Source organism: Cariama cristata, unplaced genomic scaffold (assembly GCF_000690535.1).
Source record: "Cariama cristata isolate BGI_N322 unplaced genomic scaffold, ASM69053v1 scaffold15116, whole genome shotgun sequence".
Taxonomy (NCBI): Eukaryota; Metazoa; Chordata; class Aves; order Cariamiformes; family Cariamidae; genus Cariama; species Cariama cristata.
Window position 1 is genome coordinate 76,196 of NW_009621684.1, and position 16,233 is coordinate 92,428.

General features: G+C 35.9%; 1 protein-coding gene across 2 annotated transcripts in view; it reads right to left on the reverse strand.

Moving 5' to 3' along the window:
• VPS13D (vacuolar protein sorting 13 homolog D (S. cerevisiae)) overlaps nt 1-16,233 on the reverse strand; it is a 103,775-nt gene that overhangs the window by 60,898 nt on the left and 26,644 nt on the right. Inside the window, exons 27-42 of one of the 2 annotated variants that reach the window (XM_009702076.1) lie at nt 15,993-16,164; nt 14,506-14,618; nt 13,742-13,951; nt 11,700-11,965; nt 11,389-11,522; nt 10,289-10,444; nt 9,472-9,697; nt 8,541-8,615; nt 7,625-7,831; nt 7,065-7,154; nt 5,889-6,029; nt 4,523-4,645; nt 3,799-3,873; nt 1,283-1,388; nt 795-947; nt 158-293 (exon numbers count right to left, since the gene is read on the reverse strand). In XM_009702076.1, coding sequence (XP_009700378.1) covers nt 158-293; nt 795-947; nt 1,283-1,388; nt 3,799-3,873; nt 4,523-4,645; nt 5,889-6,029; nt 7,065-7,154; nt 7,625-7,831; nt 8,541-8,615; nt 9,472-9,697; nt 10,289-10,444; nt 11,389-11,522; nt 11,700-11,965; nt 13,742-13,951; nt 14,506-14,618; nt 15,993-16,164 — 2,383 coding nt within the window. The remainder of the gene's footprint in view (nt 1-157; nt 294-794; nt 948-1,282; nt 1,389-3,798; nt 3,874-4,522; nt 4,646-5,888; nt 6,030-7,064; nt 7,155-7,624; nt 7,832-8,540; nt 8,616-9,471; nt 9,698-10,288; nt 10,445-11,388; nt 11,523-11,699; nt 11,966-13,741; nt 13,952-14,505; nt 14,619-15,992; nt 16,165-16,233) is intronic. The other variant, XM_009702077.1, reaches the window with a different exon arrangement.

A 16,233-nucleotide genomic window follows, 5' to 3' on the forward strand; every position in this document is an offset into this window, starting at 1 on the left:
CCAGTTAGGAACCCAGCATCTCCAAACTCTCCCAATCCAAGCTAACTAGAAAGAGGACCATCTTATACAGCAGCTGCTTTGAGATCAAAATCTTGGAGACATCATTACTTGCAAATTACATACTCCATTAAAACTAACACTCAAAATCAGAACTTACAGTAGAAGAGGATGAGTTCTTATCTGGTGCAGCATATCGGAAAAATGTTCCAACTTTGTCTACAGATACTGGACTGACTTCTTCCCAGCCATTTACTCTCACTTGCAACTGATGAATTCTTAGATCATGTGTGTGCCTACCAGGTTAGATCAGGTTAAGTTACTATTAAGCATTATTATACAGTGTAAATGCCCAACAGTTCAAACCAAGAACACCATGAACATACAGAAGTACAAATATGTCATATAAGCAAAAATAAAAGCATGCTACATACTTGTTATCAAGTTCTTCTAGTTCTTAACACTGATAACACTTATGCTCAGCAACCAATGCCCCCCTACCCAGTCCTTTAGCAGGAAAGACATATAATTTGTAATTGAGGCCCCTAAGTCTTTCTAAAAATGATCCAACTCACATCTAGGAACAGCTGCCACCAATTGAAATATATGCTGCTTACTAGACAACAGATAATTTCACCCTATACATGAGTTTTAAATATTTAAAAACAAAACATTAACAGGAGATTTAAAAAAAAATTCCACTTTTTATTTAACATCTGCTAATGTCCTCACAATTATGATCCTATGTGTTTCATATACAGTGTGTCAAAACACATGTCACAGCCTAGCCCCTTCACCTGTGTCTGAGTTTCCCTCTGGCTTCAAATTCAAATGGAATCTCTTCCCCAGTGATAACTTCTTGCCATTCACTGACGTTGTGGGCATCATCCAGCAATGTCCCGTTCTCCTCAGGAACAACACCTGGACTCCCACTGTGAGACAGTGCAGCCCTGTGAAGAGAATCACATCGCTTTACAAACTGACAAAATGACTACTTCAAGTAACAAGTGCTTTTTAGTCTGCCTCAGTTTACAGAAGTCCTGCCATAAACACATATACATCATGAATCTGACGAGTTTTCAAATTCTGCTGGGTCTCTTGGGGGAAAAAAAAAATAAAAATCTTTCAGTAGTAAAACTATCTCACTGTCAAAGAAAAGGCTCTTAACTAAGAATCAGCCTGTTTCTATGCAAGAAAACAAAAGCTCTGAAGACAATAGGGTTTGGCTGACACGTCAGAAAAGCCAGACAAATATCGTCAAAGTGATCCCACAACAGCTTCTTACCGAGTAGGTGTTGTAGTTAGGGTAGCAAACCACAGAGTGCATCCAGTATGATTTCTCAGAGCAAACGGGACAAATGGGTGCCTACGTTTTGGAGTCTTCATTTCAGCTATAAAACAGAATAAAGATTTGTCTAAATGCTTATGAGAGAAGCATTCATCAGATGCTAATGTAGGATGAGACACAATGGCTGAAGAACCACAACCTGCACTAACTAAAGAAAAACAGATCAAAGAAATAGAATAACAGATTACTAAAAAAAAATTAAAATTTAGTAACTATTACAGAAATGGTACAAAGCAAAGAGAAAGTCTTCCCCTACATCAATCCCCCCAGGAGCTAAGCTTAATCTACATGTTCTTTTCTTTCTTCATATCAAGTCTTACAAAATACTGTACCTTCTGTTAAAACTAACATGTAGAAAACCTAACTAAAAACCCAATCATAATCAGTAACTTTTCATGTACATCCAAATGCTCATAAAGTATTAAACACATATTCACGTAAATTAATTTTCATGCTCTATTTAACGTCACGAATATAGGATTATCTGGTACTCCCATTAAGTGGGACTTTTATCCTCAAAGACTGAAGAAGTAGAAATATTTTCCTATACAGGATGAAGCCTACTAAAACAAAGCATGAAAAATAATTTGAATGCAACCAAAGGTAATCTGGTTTTGTTAAAATGCTGGGACAGCAAAACCCCAGAAGAAGAAATTCCACCTACCACATTTGACTTTTTTCAAGTACATTACTAACAAGCACACAAGTGTTACTCTCATCTTCCATATGGCAGTACATTGTATCTGTGAAAATACTTACTGTGTTTGGACAAAAAAAACCCTATCAAATTCCAGTAATTTAAAAAGGAAGATAAATGGCTGCTACTTAAATACACGCATTTTTTTGTATGACAGAACTACAAAGGAGGCCCATACAATAAATCTGCTGCTTAAAGAAAAGGTAAGACAGAAATTAAATCTGTTCCACAGAATTTATCTGCAGTCACTCCAAAGGCTGACTGATATTAAGTTCAAGTACTTCACGTTCTGAGGCCCATTCATCCCATCACAACATGTGTCTACCTACGAATAACTTAAGCACAGGTTTACAGAGGCAAGAAGGGGTAATGCAGAGTGGGCAAGTAAGTTTTTCAAGGAGTTACTGATGATCGCATACAACTTTCTTCCAAATCTGCGACAACAAATTCCTATATACCTTACATTGTCAGTGGAGACTTAAATCTGATCTCCCTAAAGCTTACAGAGAAAGGTCTTTCCAATTAAATGCCAAGAAGATGAAATTCTTGAAAATGAAAACTCTGATTTTTGCCAAGTGCAAATAAAACAATCTTTTCAGTCTTGAGCTTTACTTTATACAATTTTTTGGCTAACCCAGGTTCTACAAAATTACAGACCAGAAGCCAAACAAATTTTTACTCTGGCATTTAATTAATTGCCAATTTATTTTCTGAGACTTTTAAAAAAGAATTGTTGGCCCTATGGGCTGATTTTCAAACAAAAACATAATGTCAAAGTTGCATTTTGAGAGTAGTGCCTGAAAATAAAGACTATGATTACAAGGAGGTTTTTTTATTAATTCATTTAGTAATTTTTTTTAACACCCACTAAAAGCCAAGGAATAAATATTAAGAGGTTTTGTTGTTTAATTTTTTCACAAAAAGAGCTTCCTGAAAAATACCTCAGAAAAATGAATCCTTCAATCATTTTCTGGTTTCTGTGTTCTTTTTAAACATCTATGACCTGTCTGCAACCACTCAGAGAAAATGTTTCTAAGGGGTAGTCTGAATCGGCCACAGATACAGATTTATAGAAAGCTCCTGTCCTCCACTCAGCAACTTTTCTACCGCAGCAAAATATTTATCAAGTGTGCTGTTTTGTCTTCCATAATGTCAAAAGTTAAAAAAATCTGACTTTAAACTGCATGGTTTTGCCGAAAGACTGTACTGTCAAATACAAAACAAACAAATTAACAAGATATTTATTAGAAATGCCTCACTTCCTAAGGTTTATTGAAAACAGACTGTTCCTTCTGAAGGCACACTGAAGTTTTAAGTAGCTAAATATACAGGCTGAATCAAGCATAAGTATGTATATTGAACATACTGTTGGATATTTTTAGAATATAAAATAAAATCTTGTGATTTTATTATGCTATTTTTAATGACACTACACTGCCTCTCTAGAAAATGAATAGTCAACAACTCATATAGCCTTCCTCAAAAAACCAGTCTTCCTACATAGGATCAGTTATACTTCTTCCCTCTTTCCTGAAGTGCCCAGAGAACAACATAAGAGAAAGACAGGATGCAATACTAACTTAAGCAGCTTAAAGGCAAAGTAGCTGTAATGTTGTTTGGTTTTGGGTTGTTTGTTTTCGTTTTAATATAAATTTTTTTTAAATACCATCAAGTCACATATACAACAGAGTATTTATTGTACAAGAGCCTTCCAAAGAAGAAAAAACCCTTTTTGTCTCTCTCTGCTATACAGTACCTCTAGCATAGATTTGATGCTCTAGGTTAGTCAAACTGGCTGTACTCCTAGTTCTAAGGTAGACAAGAGGAAGGCCTGGCAGACAGGAAAGACAAAGTTAGCAGGTAAGAAAAAACACACAAACACAGGTAGACTCTTCCCCATCATGCATCAGGAAAGATACAGACAGCTGCAATCATGCAATCAGTGTATGAGTCTCTACCCATTTGCTTATACTAAAGTTGGCATTTGAACTGCTAAAATTTCTTCCAGAAGTAACACTGGGAGAAAAGAAGCTGAAAAGACCTGCCACACATCAAGAGCTATTACTTAAAGAGAATTGTTTCACAAATATAACAGCATTTTTTCCAGAAACTCAGTCATTTAGGTCTTCGGGGGTCCAGAAAGAAAAAGATCCCCTCTGAACTGCACACACCTTAAACTCAGCACTCTTACTTAATCTTTGACAAGAGAGTCACTCATTAGCTGACAAAGTGTGACCAAAAAAGGAAGCAGAACTAGCAGCGCAACATGCTCACTCAAGGCTAAGTAGCGAGAAAGGTTTTCGTTGTTAAAGAACTGAACACAACTGCACAGAAAATAGCATTTCTGTCCTTTTTGCCAAATATCTCTAACAACTCATTATATACTATGAAGACCAAATACTTATGTTTGTAATACATTAGAGAGATTACTCTGTATGTTAGAACTGTTTCAAATAAAGAGTGATTAATGAGTAACATACTCTGTCCAAAACATGGTGGATCCACCGAGGAACCCATCCAGTCTTCTGAACTGATTACATTCACTTCTTTGTCCTGTTTACAGTAATCTTCCATCCATGACTGTTTGGTACATGTGTATTGTTCTAGAGGAATATAAGCACAGACAGTAAATGTCTCCAAGGTAGCAGCAAACAAAGTAATTGAAAAGTATGTTAAATTCCTAACACTAAAGTTACTCCACTTTACCAGCAAAAGTTTTCCTTTACTGCTTTTTCTATGAGCCACTTACATAAATAAGTTAAAGACAAGCAACAGCTCATGAAATCACAGCAGTGTCTTCAAAGACAAATATTTTTATACCCTTAAATTCTATTTTTTTAAAACTTTCAGTGGAATTCCATGTTCTTAACATACTCCTGTGGCAATGTAAGAGCTCTCCCTGAGAAGGCAATTAACCTGAGGTATTTTCATGTTAGAAGCAGTTTCTAAATTTTTTTTCCCCAAGAGGTACATGCACATTCCTGCCTAAATATCAAGGCATCAATGGAGTCCTTTGGCACAGTATTAATCATAAACTAGCCTTACTACTTGTCATCATTAGTATTAAAAAGGATCATGGGAACTCCTACGAATCATTGATTTGCTTCTTTTCCTCCCACCTTGGCTCCCTCTTTCTGCCAACCCCACAGGCCTTACAGAAGAAAGGAACAAAAATTGAAGGAACAATGAAGGTTCTTTTGTTACGTCTGCAAGCTCAGCCATTTACATTTTTTCTTATTATGACCACCAAATTATTCAGATTTGCATACAGAATAAGCAACAATATTTCTTTTCTGGGAAATGCACACAATCATAGCACACAATCAATGCACATAATCACAGAAGACTGCATGAAGTTCGAGTTAATGATGAACAAAATATTTTGATTTCCTGAGGTGAGAACTGACAGCTCAGGTTTTCAGAGACTGCAGCACTGAAAGAAGTAGTTCCCCACTACATCTGTCAATGTACTGAAAAATGATGAGGTTATCAAAATATTTTTAAGTACTATAAAGTATGGAAAGCTTTAGATGAAAGCCTGTTTCTGATTAAAAATAAACTTCAAATAACATATGAATTTGATAGAATTCATATGATCAGAGAAAGAATTCCTACTAATCTCTAAAATATGTAGCTTGTGTCTTTACACTTTCATAATATCTGATAAAATACAGGCTGCCTAAATGCACACCTGTGTACAGTATCATGTGTATGTAGGGACTTGTGCCAAATCTCCCTCCCTCCATCTATGGGACACCAGCAGGACTCAATTAGAAATGTCTGTCATTTTCAGTACAGTGACAATTCAACTGTACAGTGACACTCCCACGAAATATTTCTACATACCTATGAGGACAGAGGTAATGTTTATATCCAAACGGTGCCTAGCCTTTACTTCCAGCTTCAGTCTGGAAGGGTGGAGGCGGCTCGAAGCTTGTTGTTGCCAAGAAACTGAACATGGCCATGGCTCAATAAATGGCTCCCAGCCTGAGAACAAACAGAAAATGTCACCTGTATTACAGATTTGAAGGCCACACTGGAATGCTGTTTACATACCTAAGTATTTAATAGTGCAACTTTAATAATGAGATCCTTTACTTTCAATCTGCATTCAAGATGAACTTGTAAGCCTGCAGATTTAATTCACTAGCTAATACAAAGCAGCTCCAGTTCCTCCATTTGAACCAGTGTATACTATATATAGAGTCTTGTAGAAATATCTTAATTGCAAGGAAAGTATTAGAAGGCAATTACAGCTTTATATTGGAAGTTAGCTGGAACTAAATTCTCTGAAATAGTTTTGAAAATTATTTTCACACAATTATACATAAGTTGGCCTACTATTCAGTATCACAGAAGGCAAAGGTCTAAAAGCTATTTAAAAAAAAAAAACCTACATATTTTTAAAAACAAAAAACCTACCCTGTTACTGAAAGATAGTTCCCGAGATTGTTGTCACCAATTTTATAACAGACAATTTAGTTTCTCAATTCAGAGAAAACACACAACTAGATTATTTCTTTTGTCACTGACCTGTATTGAGGCATAACTTGCTTTTTTGTATATAAAATACATATATATAAAAAACATAAATTATGGTGGCCATCTTATGCTAATTCACTGTCTTCAGCCTAATTGCCTACCCTCACGTGCTTTTTCTTCCTGAAATAAGTAACAAATTGAATGCATCAAGACAATTACATACTAAAAAAGAAAAGTGAATACAGAGATGGCTAGTTACGTAACTGTCATGTTCCTGGATAACCTCTTTATACATTTGACAACTTCAGCACAACTTTCATATCAGGAATCTCTCTACCTTCCCCATCCCTCCATCTGATCCATCAAGTTACAGTATCTAGTCTGGGATCACACATTCTCACACACACACACAATCACATGAGTCAACCTTTCACATTCCCTTATCCGTATTTCATGTTGGGTGAATTTCAGGCTACTGCAGTAGGCAAGGTTGTTTTCTAAACTTAAATAAAGAAAATAACAAACTCCCCAGTATTTCACCTGAAAGCTCACGATTGTAATAATCTCCAGAGAGGGTAAAATGAGCATAGCCTTCAGGGTTGGTTCTCAAATGTTGCAGAAAATTCAAACCTGCAAAAAAAAGTGGATGTTATACGAATGCAAAACAATCAAGTTTCCTGATTTCGTGAACTGTTAAGTAAGTAGTGGAAGATTTTGTCTTGTCTTTTAAATTGAAAAGTGTACCATAATACTCTTCAAATAACATTTATAGACAGACATGCTTTACAACACGGAGCCTCCCTAGGGTTCTGCTCAAGACAGATTCCATTTGTTATGCAATGTATAAAGCGGAATCCGGAATCTTAACCCTACAAAGACTGTAATCTTCTTAAAAAGAAAACTGAAAACCAACAAACAAAAACTAAAAACCAATTCAAAAAATCCAAAATCGAACCCCCCAAAACCCCACATAACCACCACCACCACCAAAACAAGTTCACAAAATTTCACAAGTCCTAAGAAACTAGAGCATTGCACCGAACACGCACAGTAACTGACATTAATTTTATGCAACTCGCTCAGCAAAACAAGATACTCACGTGAAAAGGTTAACTCAGCAAGGGGAACATCACAGTCCATGCAGTCATCAATAAAGCAAATGCATACACTTTCTGCTTTTATTTCCACCCCGGAGATGAACTGAAAAGGCACAATGCCCTGGCTATCTCGACCAGAAGAGGTCAGGGAAATTGATTTCAAAGGTTCAGCATTCTTAAATAACCAACTTGCTGCTTTTTTCAAGTCACCTTAGATAAAACCAAACAATCAATCATCTACTTTCCCAATGAAATGTACTTACTTAAAAAACATATGGAAGCAAACCAATTTCCTCTCTCAAGAAGTATAGTAAGACACTAAGAGTACACTGAATGTTTTCTATTTAATAACATAAATATGAGAAGATTATAAATACATTGGTATTTTCTAAGAATCAGAAATGTGTTTTAAATTTTGGAAACCAAGTGGCAACATAATATGAATTTATATTAATGCCTGTAAATAAGGTGGGAAACATGACAGTGCTAAACAAAAAGAATCACTTCTGTTAAAGCTTCATCTTGTTTTCATGTATTGCATGTAGAAGCAGGTAAAACACACAATTCAAAAAGAGAGAGATGAGAACACAAGCTCGAAAGAGATGGATAATAGCAAGAAACAGGTACACCATAAAAGAAAAAAAAAAAAAAATCAACCCAAACCCCCAAATAAAAATATACTCAAACACCCCACATACGACATCCCAAAAGGCAAGAAGAATCTTTGACAGGTGGGTTCTACACAGTAGAACAGAAAAATGAGAACACTTAAGACTATATGACAACACAGGGCCAAAGTAAAGAAGAGAAGGAAATACTGTCTGTGCATCAGCTACCATACAGTCTGAAAGTTTTTACTTAATTGCAAGTTAGGTAATACGAACAATCTGCAAGGCCAACTGCAAATATCTGAGGTTACCTTGGCAGACCAAAAGAGCTTTACGACAATCTTCCATACTGAATCCTAAGTCCTGGAGGCGAGCCAGCTGTACCTCTGTAATTGAACAGTTAACCAATCATAAATCCTTGACAGTCACCTGCTTGTTCTCATTTCTAAAATTAAGATATAACTATATGAAAAATGGGGTTTTGTTTATTAAGATTGCAACTGTAGAAAAAGCATACGATGCAGCACTGCTTTAAAAAAAAAACAAACACAAAACCAAAACCTAACCCCCAACCCATCATGTTTACATTCTAGAACATATGGGCTATTTTTATTCTCCTACAGGAAGTCAATATACTCCATGAATTTCAGTTGGGACTAAAATTTTTTTTGGCAAAATTGTGTTCATTCAGAACACAATTTACTTATTTACTTTGAACTCCCCACATGACCCTCAAGTGCAGTAGCAGAGAAGAAAGTCTTTTTCACTAGTGTTTTTCCTCATTATTGTCAGGCAGCAGTTCGAACCACACACAAATTTTAGTTTGTAAAAAAACAACATCACCAAAACAAAGGCTTGCTGGACATGAATAGATAACTAGTAATTTTGATGGTTTCCATTTCATGACCAGTTTAATGATTCTGAAGAGGTGGCCCCTCTCCCCCTTCAAAAGTTTGCTACCTAAGAAGTACTCCATCATGGTGATTTACAATCACAAGCGATGCTAAATAAAACTTAGAACAAAACAACCCACTATCATACTACAAGCAGAAAAAACAGAACAAAAAATCTTTTTTACAGTATCATCAGTATAATGCTATCATCAGATAATTCAAATCAAAGAAGATTTTTACACGATGAAGATATCAACATCTTTTTTGTTAAGCATATAGTCCAGCTTCACACTGCAGAAACCTCTTTTAGGTTCAAAAAACAGCTTCACTCTAACAGTTAAAAACATACCAAGAACAGGATCCAACACACGTTTGGATATATCTCTGTTTTCATGTGTCAAGGAGCAAGTCTCATTCACCAGTGCTAAACCGGAAGGATTAGCAGTATTTTCAGCAATCGATACAGTTGAGTCAGGCATAGCTGCACTAGTCTGTTGAGGAATTGACTTTGCAATTGCCAAGAACAGTTGAACATCATTGTAGGATAATCTGATATCCAGTGCTTGCAGCTGAATCTAAATGAAAAGTTAAAAAAGAAGATTCAGTGGCCCTTTTCTACATATTTTTCTTGTATACTCTGGATATTAACAAAGCTTTTCCCAAATGAAGACAAAATTTAGCATTAAAATCTGATGACCACACTGTTTTAAAACTCCAGTAATAAAATTACCAAACTTCTTGTAATTAACTAACAATCAATGGCATTAAAAGCACGTATCGGGGGGTGTGTGGAAGGTTTCCTTTGGTATAACGGCAAAAAGAAATCTCTAAAATTTCCCCTCTAATAAACGCTAACAATGAGATACAGAAAATAAACCTTTTCTTTCAGGTAATAGTAACTATCTAACACGTCTACATTATCAGCCCTCTTTTTTCCCCACTGTTAATCTCTATAATATATCCCAGAAATCACTCCTTCATTACCACTAAGAGCATTTTATGCACGCTCATTTCTTTGCCTTTTCCACTTTAGGAAAAATACATCTTATTCTTTTCCTATGCATTTGAAAGTATTCTATTGAACCCTTGGGCATAAAAAAATCTGTGCTAGATCATGATCTGGTATTCTCTATTGCATACAGTTTTATTCAGGCCTTTGATATTACCTCTAGAATAGGAGGAAAATCCTCACTATTGAAAGCATCCAACAGTCCTGAACCACTTGGGTAGGAAGCATTCCCAACAAGTTCCAGATGAATTTGTACTGGATCAATAATTGACAGTGCGGTCTCTTGCTCATTTCCTAAGCGGCACGAAAAAACCTAAAAATCACAAATGGTTTTAAAAAAAATTAGGAACCAAGAGAACAGGGTTGGCAAGAACCTTGAAATCAAAGACTGACTATCACAAAACAGGAACTACAGCCATGAACTAACTGTCTTCTGCAGACAATTCCTTTGTAAACTTTAAAATAGCAGAGATTCCAAAATCTTTCCAGACAATTTATTCCAGTGCCTAGCTATGCTCTAAGTTCAGGAAAAAGAGATTCTGATACGCAACAAAATACTCCCTTTACTGCTAAGCTTAACTCCACTACTCCTTCTATCACAGATATGGAAAACACCTTCTTCTTTGGTCTACAATAACCATTTAGGATTTAGCACATCTCTGCACAGCCTCTCCTTCTGAGCAAGTTCTTTTAAACATTCCCAATAAATGATGTAACCCTCAATTCTGAGTGTTCTTGCTCTCTTATCAATTGTTCAGAGCTTCTTCAGCTGTTTCCCCGAAGACTGGCCACAGCACTCCAGCTGTGGTCCTACTCTGCTGAATAGGATGCAAAGATCACATTGCATACTCAAAATTCCTACTTGCAAAAGATCCCTACTTGCATATTCCAACAGCATGATACTGCCTGTTCACCTCAAGTCAGTTCTGATTACAGCTTGCAGGCCTGTGCTGACTACGTCGGTTTCTGTCTACACAGTCACTCCTCAGCTTTCAATTAATTTGCCAGTTTATGGCTAGAAGCTAGATTAGCAACTAGCAATATTTTGAGATTATAGTCAAGCATTTCAATGTCTTAACAGAAACAATACAAAAGCATTCTTAAAACTGCTGTAGAATGAGAGCATTTAATGAGGAACTAACAAACTTTAAAAATAATCTGTGGACTACCCCTGCTGTATATACATTTATAGTAAAGTATCTTCACAAACTCTTCTGATTTTAGATATTTCACAAAAGCAAATTTATTTCTTCTTACCTCAATGCCAAACAAACTACCAGAGAAAGGACGATCTAACAACTTGGGCTTGTAAGTGAGAACAGTAGTCCCCTTCAAAATAATTGCATTGGTATCAAAACAAGACATGTCTTCAACGACCACAAATTCAGTTCCTTAAAAAAACAAAATGACAAATAATACACAGGGCAACTGGAAACACCACTAAGGCATTTAAAGCATTTGTAGCAGGTATTTTGATTTTCTGTCCTTTAACGGACCTGTTTTTCCACTAGCACATGGTTGTTAATCAGAAAAGCTCCTAAAAAAGCACTAGAGACGAACACACTTACCTGTCACATTAACCTTAACTTCCAGTTGTTTTTCTGTAGACACATGTAGCGATGAACGTTTTGTAACTACTCCACTTTTCACTGTTTTTGGAACTACAGTTGTCTCACTGCTATAAGTTCGCTGCCGGGTGGAAAGCTGATTTTCCCGCTTTTTGGTATCTCCCGGAGTATATAAAAAGTCATGAACAAGTAACAACCAGTCAAATATGAGAAATACACGAAGATTGTTCAGAACAACTGTGAAACTGGAGGAATCCTTAGTAGACCTTTTAAGGAGAGAAGCATACATATGAACTTTACATCTTGCATATATTTAAAATTATGCAGAAAACTATCAGTATCTAGCAAGTAAGAACTCAAATTTTAAAACTGATCTTTTTTATTATTACTTTACATCTGTTCAGTATCAAACCTAAAGCACTGCATGTGAAACTTAGACCTGGCTCCATATCCCTCTCAACAATTAGACATACAATGTGTTTCCTCTCACACCCCGACAGCATTTTGCAGCACATGAAGCTTCTCTGTCATTCAGAAAAAATGCTAGCCTTACTGAACTTTTAGCATGCTATTTTGAATATCTGGCTAGCAGGGATAAAACTATTTGGCTTCATGATCTGGAATACCAATTATATTTGGTCATGCTAACTGGAAAATAATCCAAGTGCTTAAATACCATGAAACAATTTTATATCCAACACATTCTGAACTACAAAATCTCTAAAGAACCGTAATTCCTTTGTGAGAAGCAGCCTGCCTGCATTGCTTCCAATAGCAAAAGCCTTTAACCCTCCCTGGCTCTCCAGGATATTTCCAAAAGGCACGAGCCAGTATAACACTATCATTGAGCTCTGCAAAAGCTTACATCTAGTGCCAAGGATGCTCTCACTAGTAAAAACACAACACATGCTTATGTGGCTAAAATTTAAAAGCATAGCAGTTGGGAAGAAAATTCCTGAAACTATCACACATAAATCAGATTAGGCTATACTGTGCAAACTAACCTCCAATCTAGGCAGCTACTGGATCAACAGTTACAGGAACACCATTTGTAGGTTGTTTTTTTTGGTGAATCCCATGGCATTTTAGTTTTATTCAAATCAAAACCTTGGTGTCTTTCTGAATGCAAAGTTATGAAGTACTTAAAACCATCATGCGTTATCTAAATCTTTACAAGACATGTCTCTCAACTGCCTAAAGTTTCTTTGGTTGCTTTTTAACAAACAGACATCTTCAAGATTTTCTATTGGACTAAAATAGCCCACAGATTTTTTTTCTACGTTACTCCTGCAACTGCTTCAGAAGGTGTCATAAAAGAGTTAGAAAGGCGAGTTTATTCAGTGAACCTGATCAAAAGCAAAACTAACATGTCTAATCATCTCACTTCACCCTCTTTTTTGTTAGTTAACATCCCTCAACAAAACACCACGCTGATACAGGTAAACGCTGACATTATACTTTATATTCCGATTTTCAATATTAAACTAGAACAAAACAGATATCCACTGTGATGCTTTTAAGCATTCCAAGAGATCTGGATAAGGAAAACCAAACTGGGTAGGATAGAATACAGAAGAGAATGTAGAGCTTGTTTTTTGAAAGAGGTGCCATTTCTGTATTTATTTGATTCTCTCAGAAAGGCAAGTGTGACACCTACTGGAAAACAGCTTTTGTGCAACATATATAAAAAATTCTATATTACGGTTTTACGCAAACATACAAGTGATAGGTCAGACTTATCAAGCTTTAAGCACTACCGATTTTAATAAGCCAGAACTTCATCTGATTCGTTACACATTCAAACCTAAATTTTATTGCAACAAGGGAAAAAAAAAAAATCCAACAACCTTCAGTTAATTAAGAACTGCAGATTTCAATCTATTAAGTAAAACTGACCACCCCAAAAATGTCTTCAGGTTTAAATACAATGCCAGCAAGCTTATCTACATTAGTAACAGTTGTATTAAAAACAAGACAATCCTGATCGAGTATGTCATTATTAAAAACAAAAACCCAAACAAATCAATTCCAGAATTACCAACCTAAAGTGCAATTCAATCTGGATTGCTCCTGGACTGCTAGTATTCTTTGATGACTGAAAGATGCAATTGAACACATTTGGTGTGCCTGCAGTAGACTTCTGTCCAGCATAACGTGTGTCAAACGCCATCATGGAATGAGAAACTAAATTTACAGACTTTGTTCCATTTGAAGAGCTTTCAAAAAGCAACTTGGATTTCTTAAAATCAAACCTAGGAGAATAAAAAGCAAAACAATATATTTAAGAGCATTTAGCTCATTTATTTCTAGAAGTCATTTGTGTTAAAAGTATGCATGGTATACTGCTGATATCTTTCATTTATATATTTTCTAAAACACCTATAATCACATCTCATGTTACAGAGACACAGAGTAGATCTATACTGTATGTAATAATATTTTCCACTGACACAGAACCTTCTGGATTTAAAAAAAAAAAAAAAGAACATAGCAGAAATCTGTGTTTTTAAGATTAGCGCTTAACATTTTCTTAATTAGAATACCATTTGTCTTGGGCAAGTCAACTGATTACTGAACTGTGATTTCAAAGACAACTTGAAAGACACAGATGGCATCTTTTGAACAGTGTCATTCCCTTTCTCTTTCAGATCAGCGGAAACTCTCAATTTGGACTCTAATCAAGAAATTCTATTTCATTGCATTATTAAATCATAATTTCATGTATTATGTTAATTCCTGTCCCATAATCTCTCAGATGAGTATAGTATTTAGGATGAGGTATTCAGTAGCAAAAGAAAATTCATACCTTGCTAAAGAGCTGCATCCATCTTTTCCTTTTGGATCCATCAGTTCCAGACTCACATTAACCATGTCAATGAGGAAGGACATAGAAGTATACACTTCTCCACTCAAAACTGTCTGAAAGTGGAAAACAACAACATTCTTTTTAAGAGCATCTGTTTAACTTTCATTCCTGAATTAAATTTTGTTATTTCAAACAAATGCTAACAGCTGTAGTGCCTTTCTGCTTCAGAGAGTTTCATTAACCACTGCTGGGGAAAAGTTACATTTCACAACAGTGTAGCCTTCAACCTGACAAATGTCTATTAATCCATTTTCACACTACTGTTCTACAGCTTCTTTGTTCTTGAACAAAATGTTGCCATCGTCAACCTCCCCAAAAAAACAAACAGCCAACAATTCTGTCAAACTCTTTCAGGTACCTTCTATTATTAAATCAGATTTGTAGTTTCTGAAACTTTTTTTTTTTTTAAAAAAGTTTTAGGTGGAAAGCCTGACATGAAGAGCATACTTGTATCAGGAGAACTTCACCCATTCCTTCCTCTTTTAAAAGGAATCTTAGACGTTTCCCAGGAATTTTTGCCCCTGCTGTGGTCACGTATTTGCTTCTTAGGCAATGATAACAGTCGTGCAACATAGACCATGCTTAGAAGCCCCACAAGATCAAGAGGAAACATGCTGTTCAACAACTTCTCTTCCCAGTAAAAACGATAAATATTGACTATTTCCACGTGCTGCCCACACTCTCCCTGAAAGGACAGTATTTGACAACAGCCAAATAGGTGATACTTCAGAACTTGCTCACAAAAAAAAAACAACTCAGCTCTGCTCTAAAGCTTTTATTACTGAAATTCTTCTTTCAGATTTATAGGACAAAAAGAGGGCTTTTAACACAAAGTAATGCACATTCTACAATCTCCTAAGTCTTTAGGAATGTCATAGACACCATGGGAAAGGAATCATCGCCCTGCACATGATTACAGGATAATCTTCAAGTCCCTCCACAAAGCCCATTCAAATGGAAAAATCTCAAGCTTGTTAATGTACCAATAATATACTGCAATAGCAGCTCACCTTAAATACTTCAGGGGAAAAAAAAAATAAAAAATTACAGTTTTCACAGATTTGTTAACTTCTTTCCCCACTGATATATTTCAGCAGACCCCAAATGGACTAACAAATACAACCAATGACGGATGTTTCTCACAGTGTCTCTTCTAAAGATTAGAAACACAGAAACATGAAGCAACGATAAGAGCAAGCTACACCTGAAAAGCCAACGGTATTGCCAAGACACACCTGAAATCACAGGAGTATCTGCAGACAAAAAGATTCCTTCGCTGTTCGTTTACCTAATTTGTTGTTTGTTTTTTTTTTTTTAATCTACCAGTCCACCTGGTAAACTACAAGAAAATAAGAGATATTTAGCCTAATCAGCAAAACCTCCAGTCATTTCAAGACAGAATTTCAACTGCATATAGCTCCTCTTACATGAATTCTTGGATCCTGCAAATCATAAGGCCGCATGAACTCTTCTATAGGCTCCCCAAGATTGTTCTCCAGCAGTCCACGTATCAGTTTATACTTATTCAGATCCAGAGAGCAATGGACTGATGACAGATTGCCGTGTATCGATATGTCTGCAACTGCATGACTTAGCTCTCTACAACAAAGGAAAAAACGTCAGCATTTCAAGGTGCTGTAATACAGCAGGCAATATTTTTAACATACA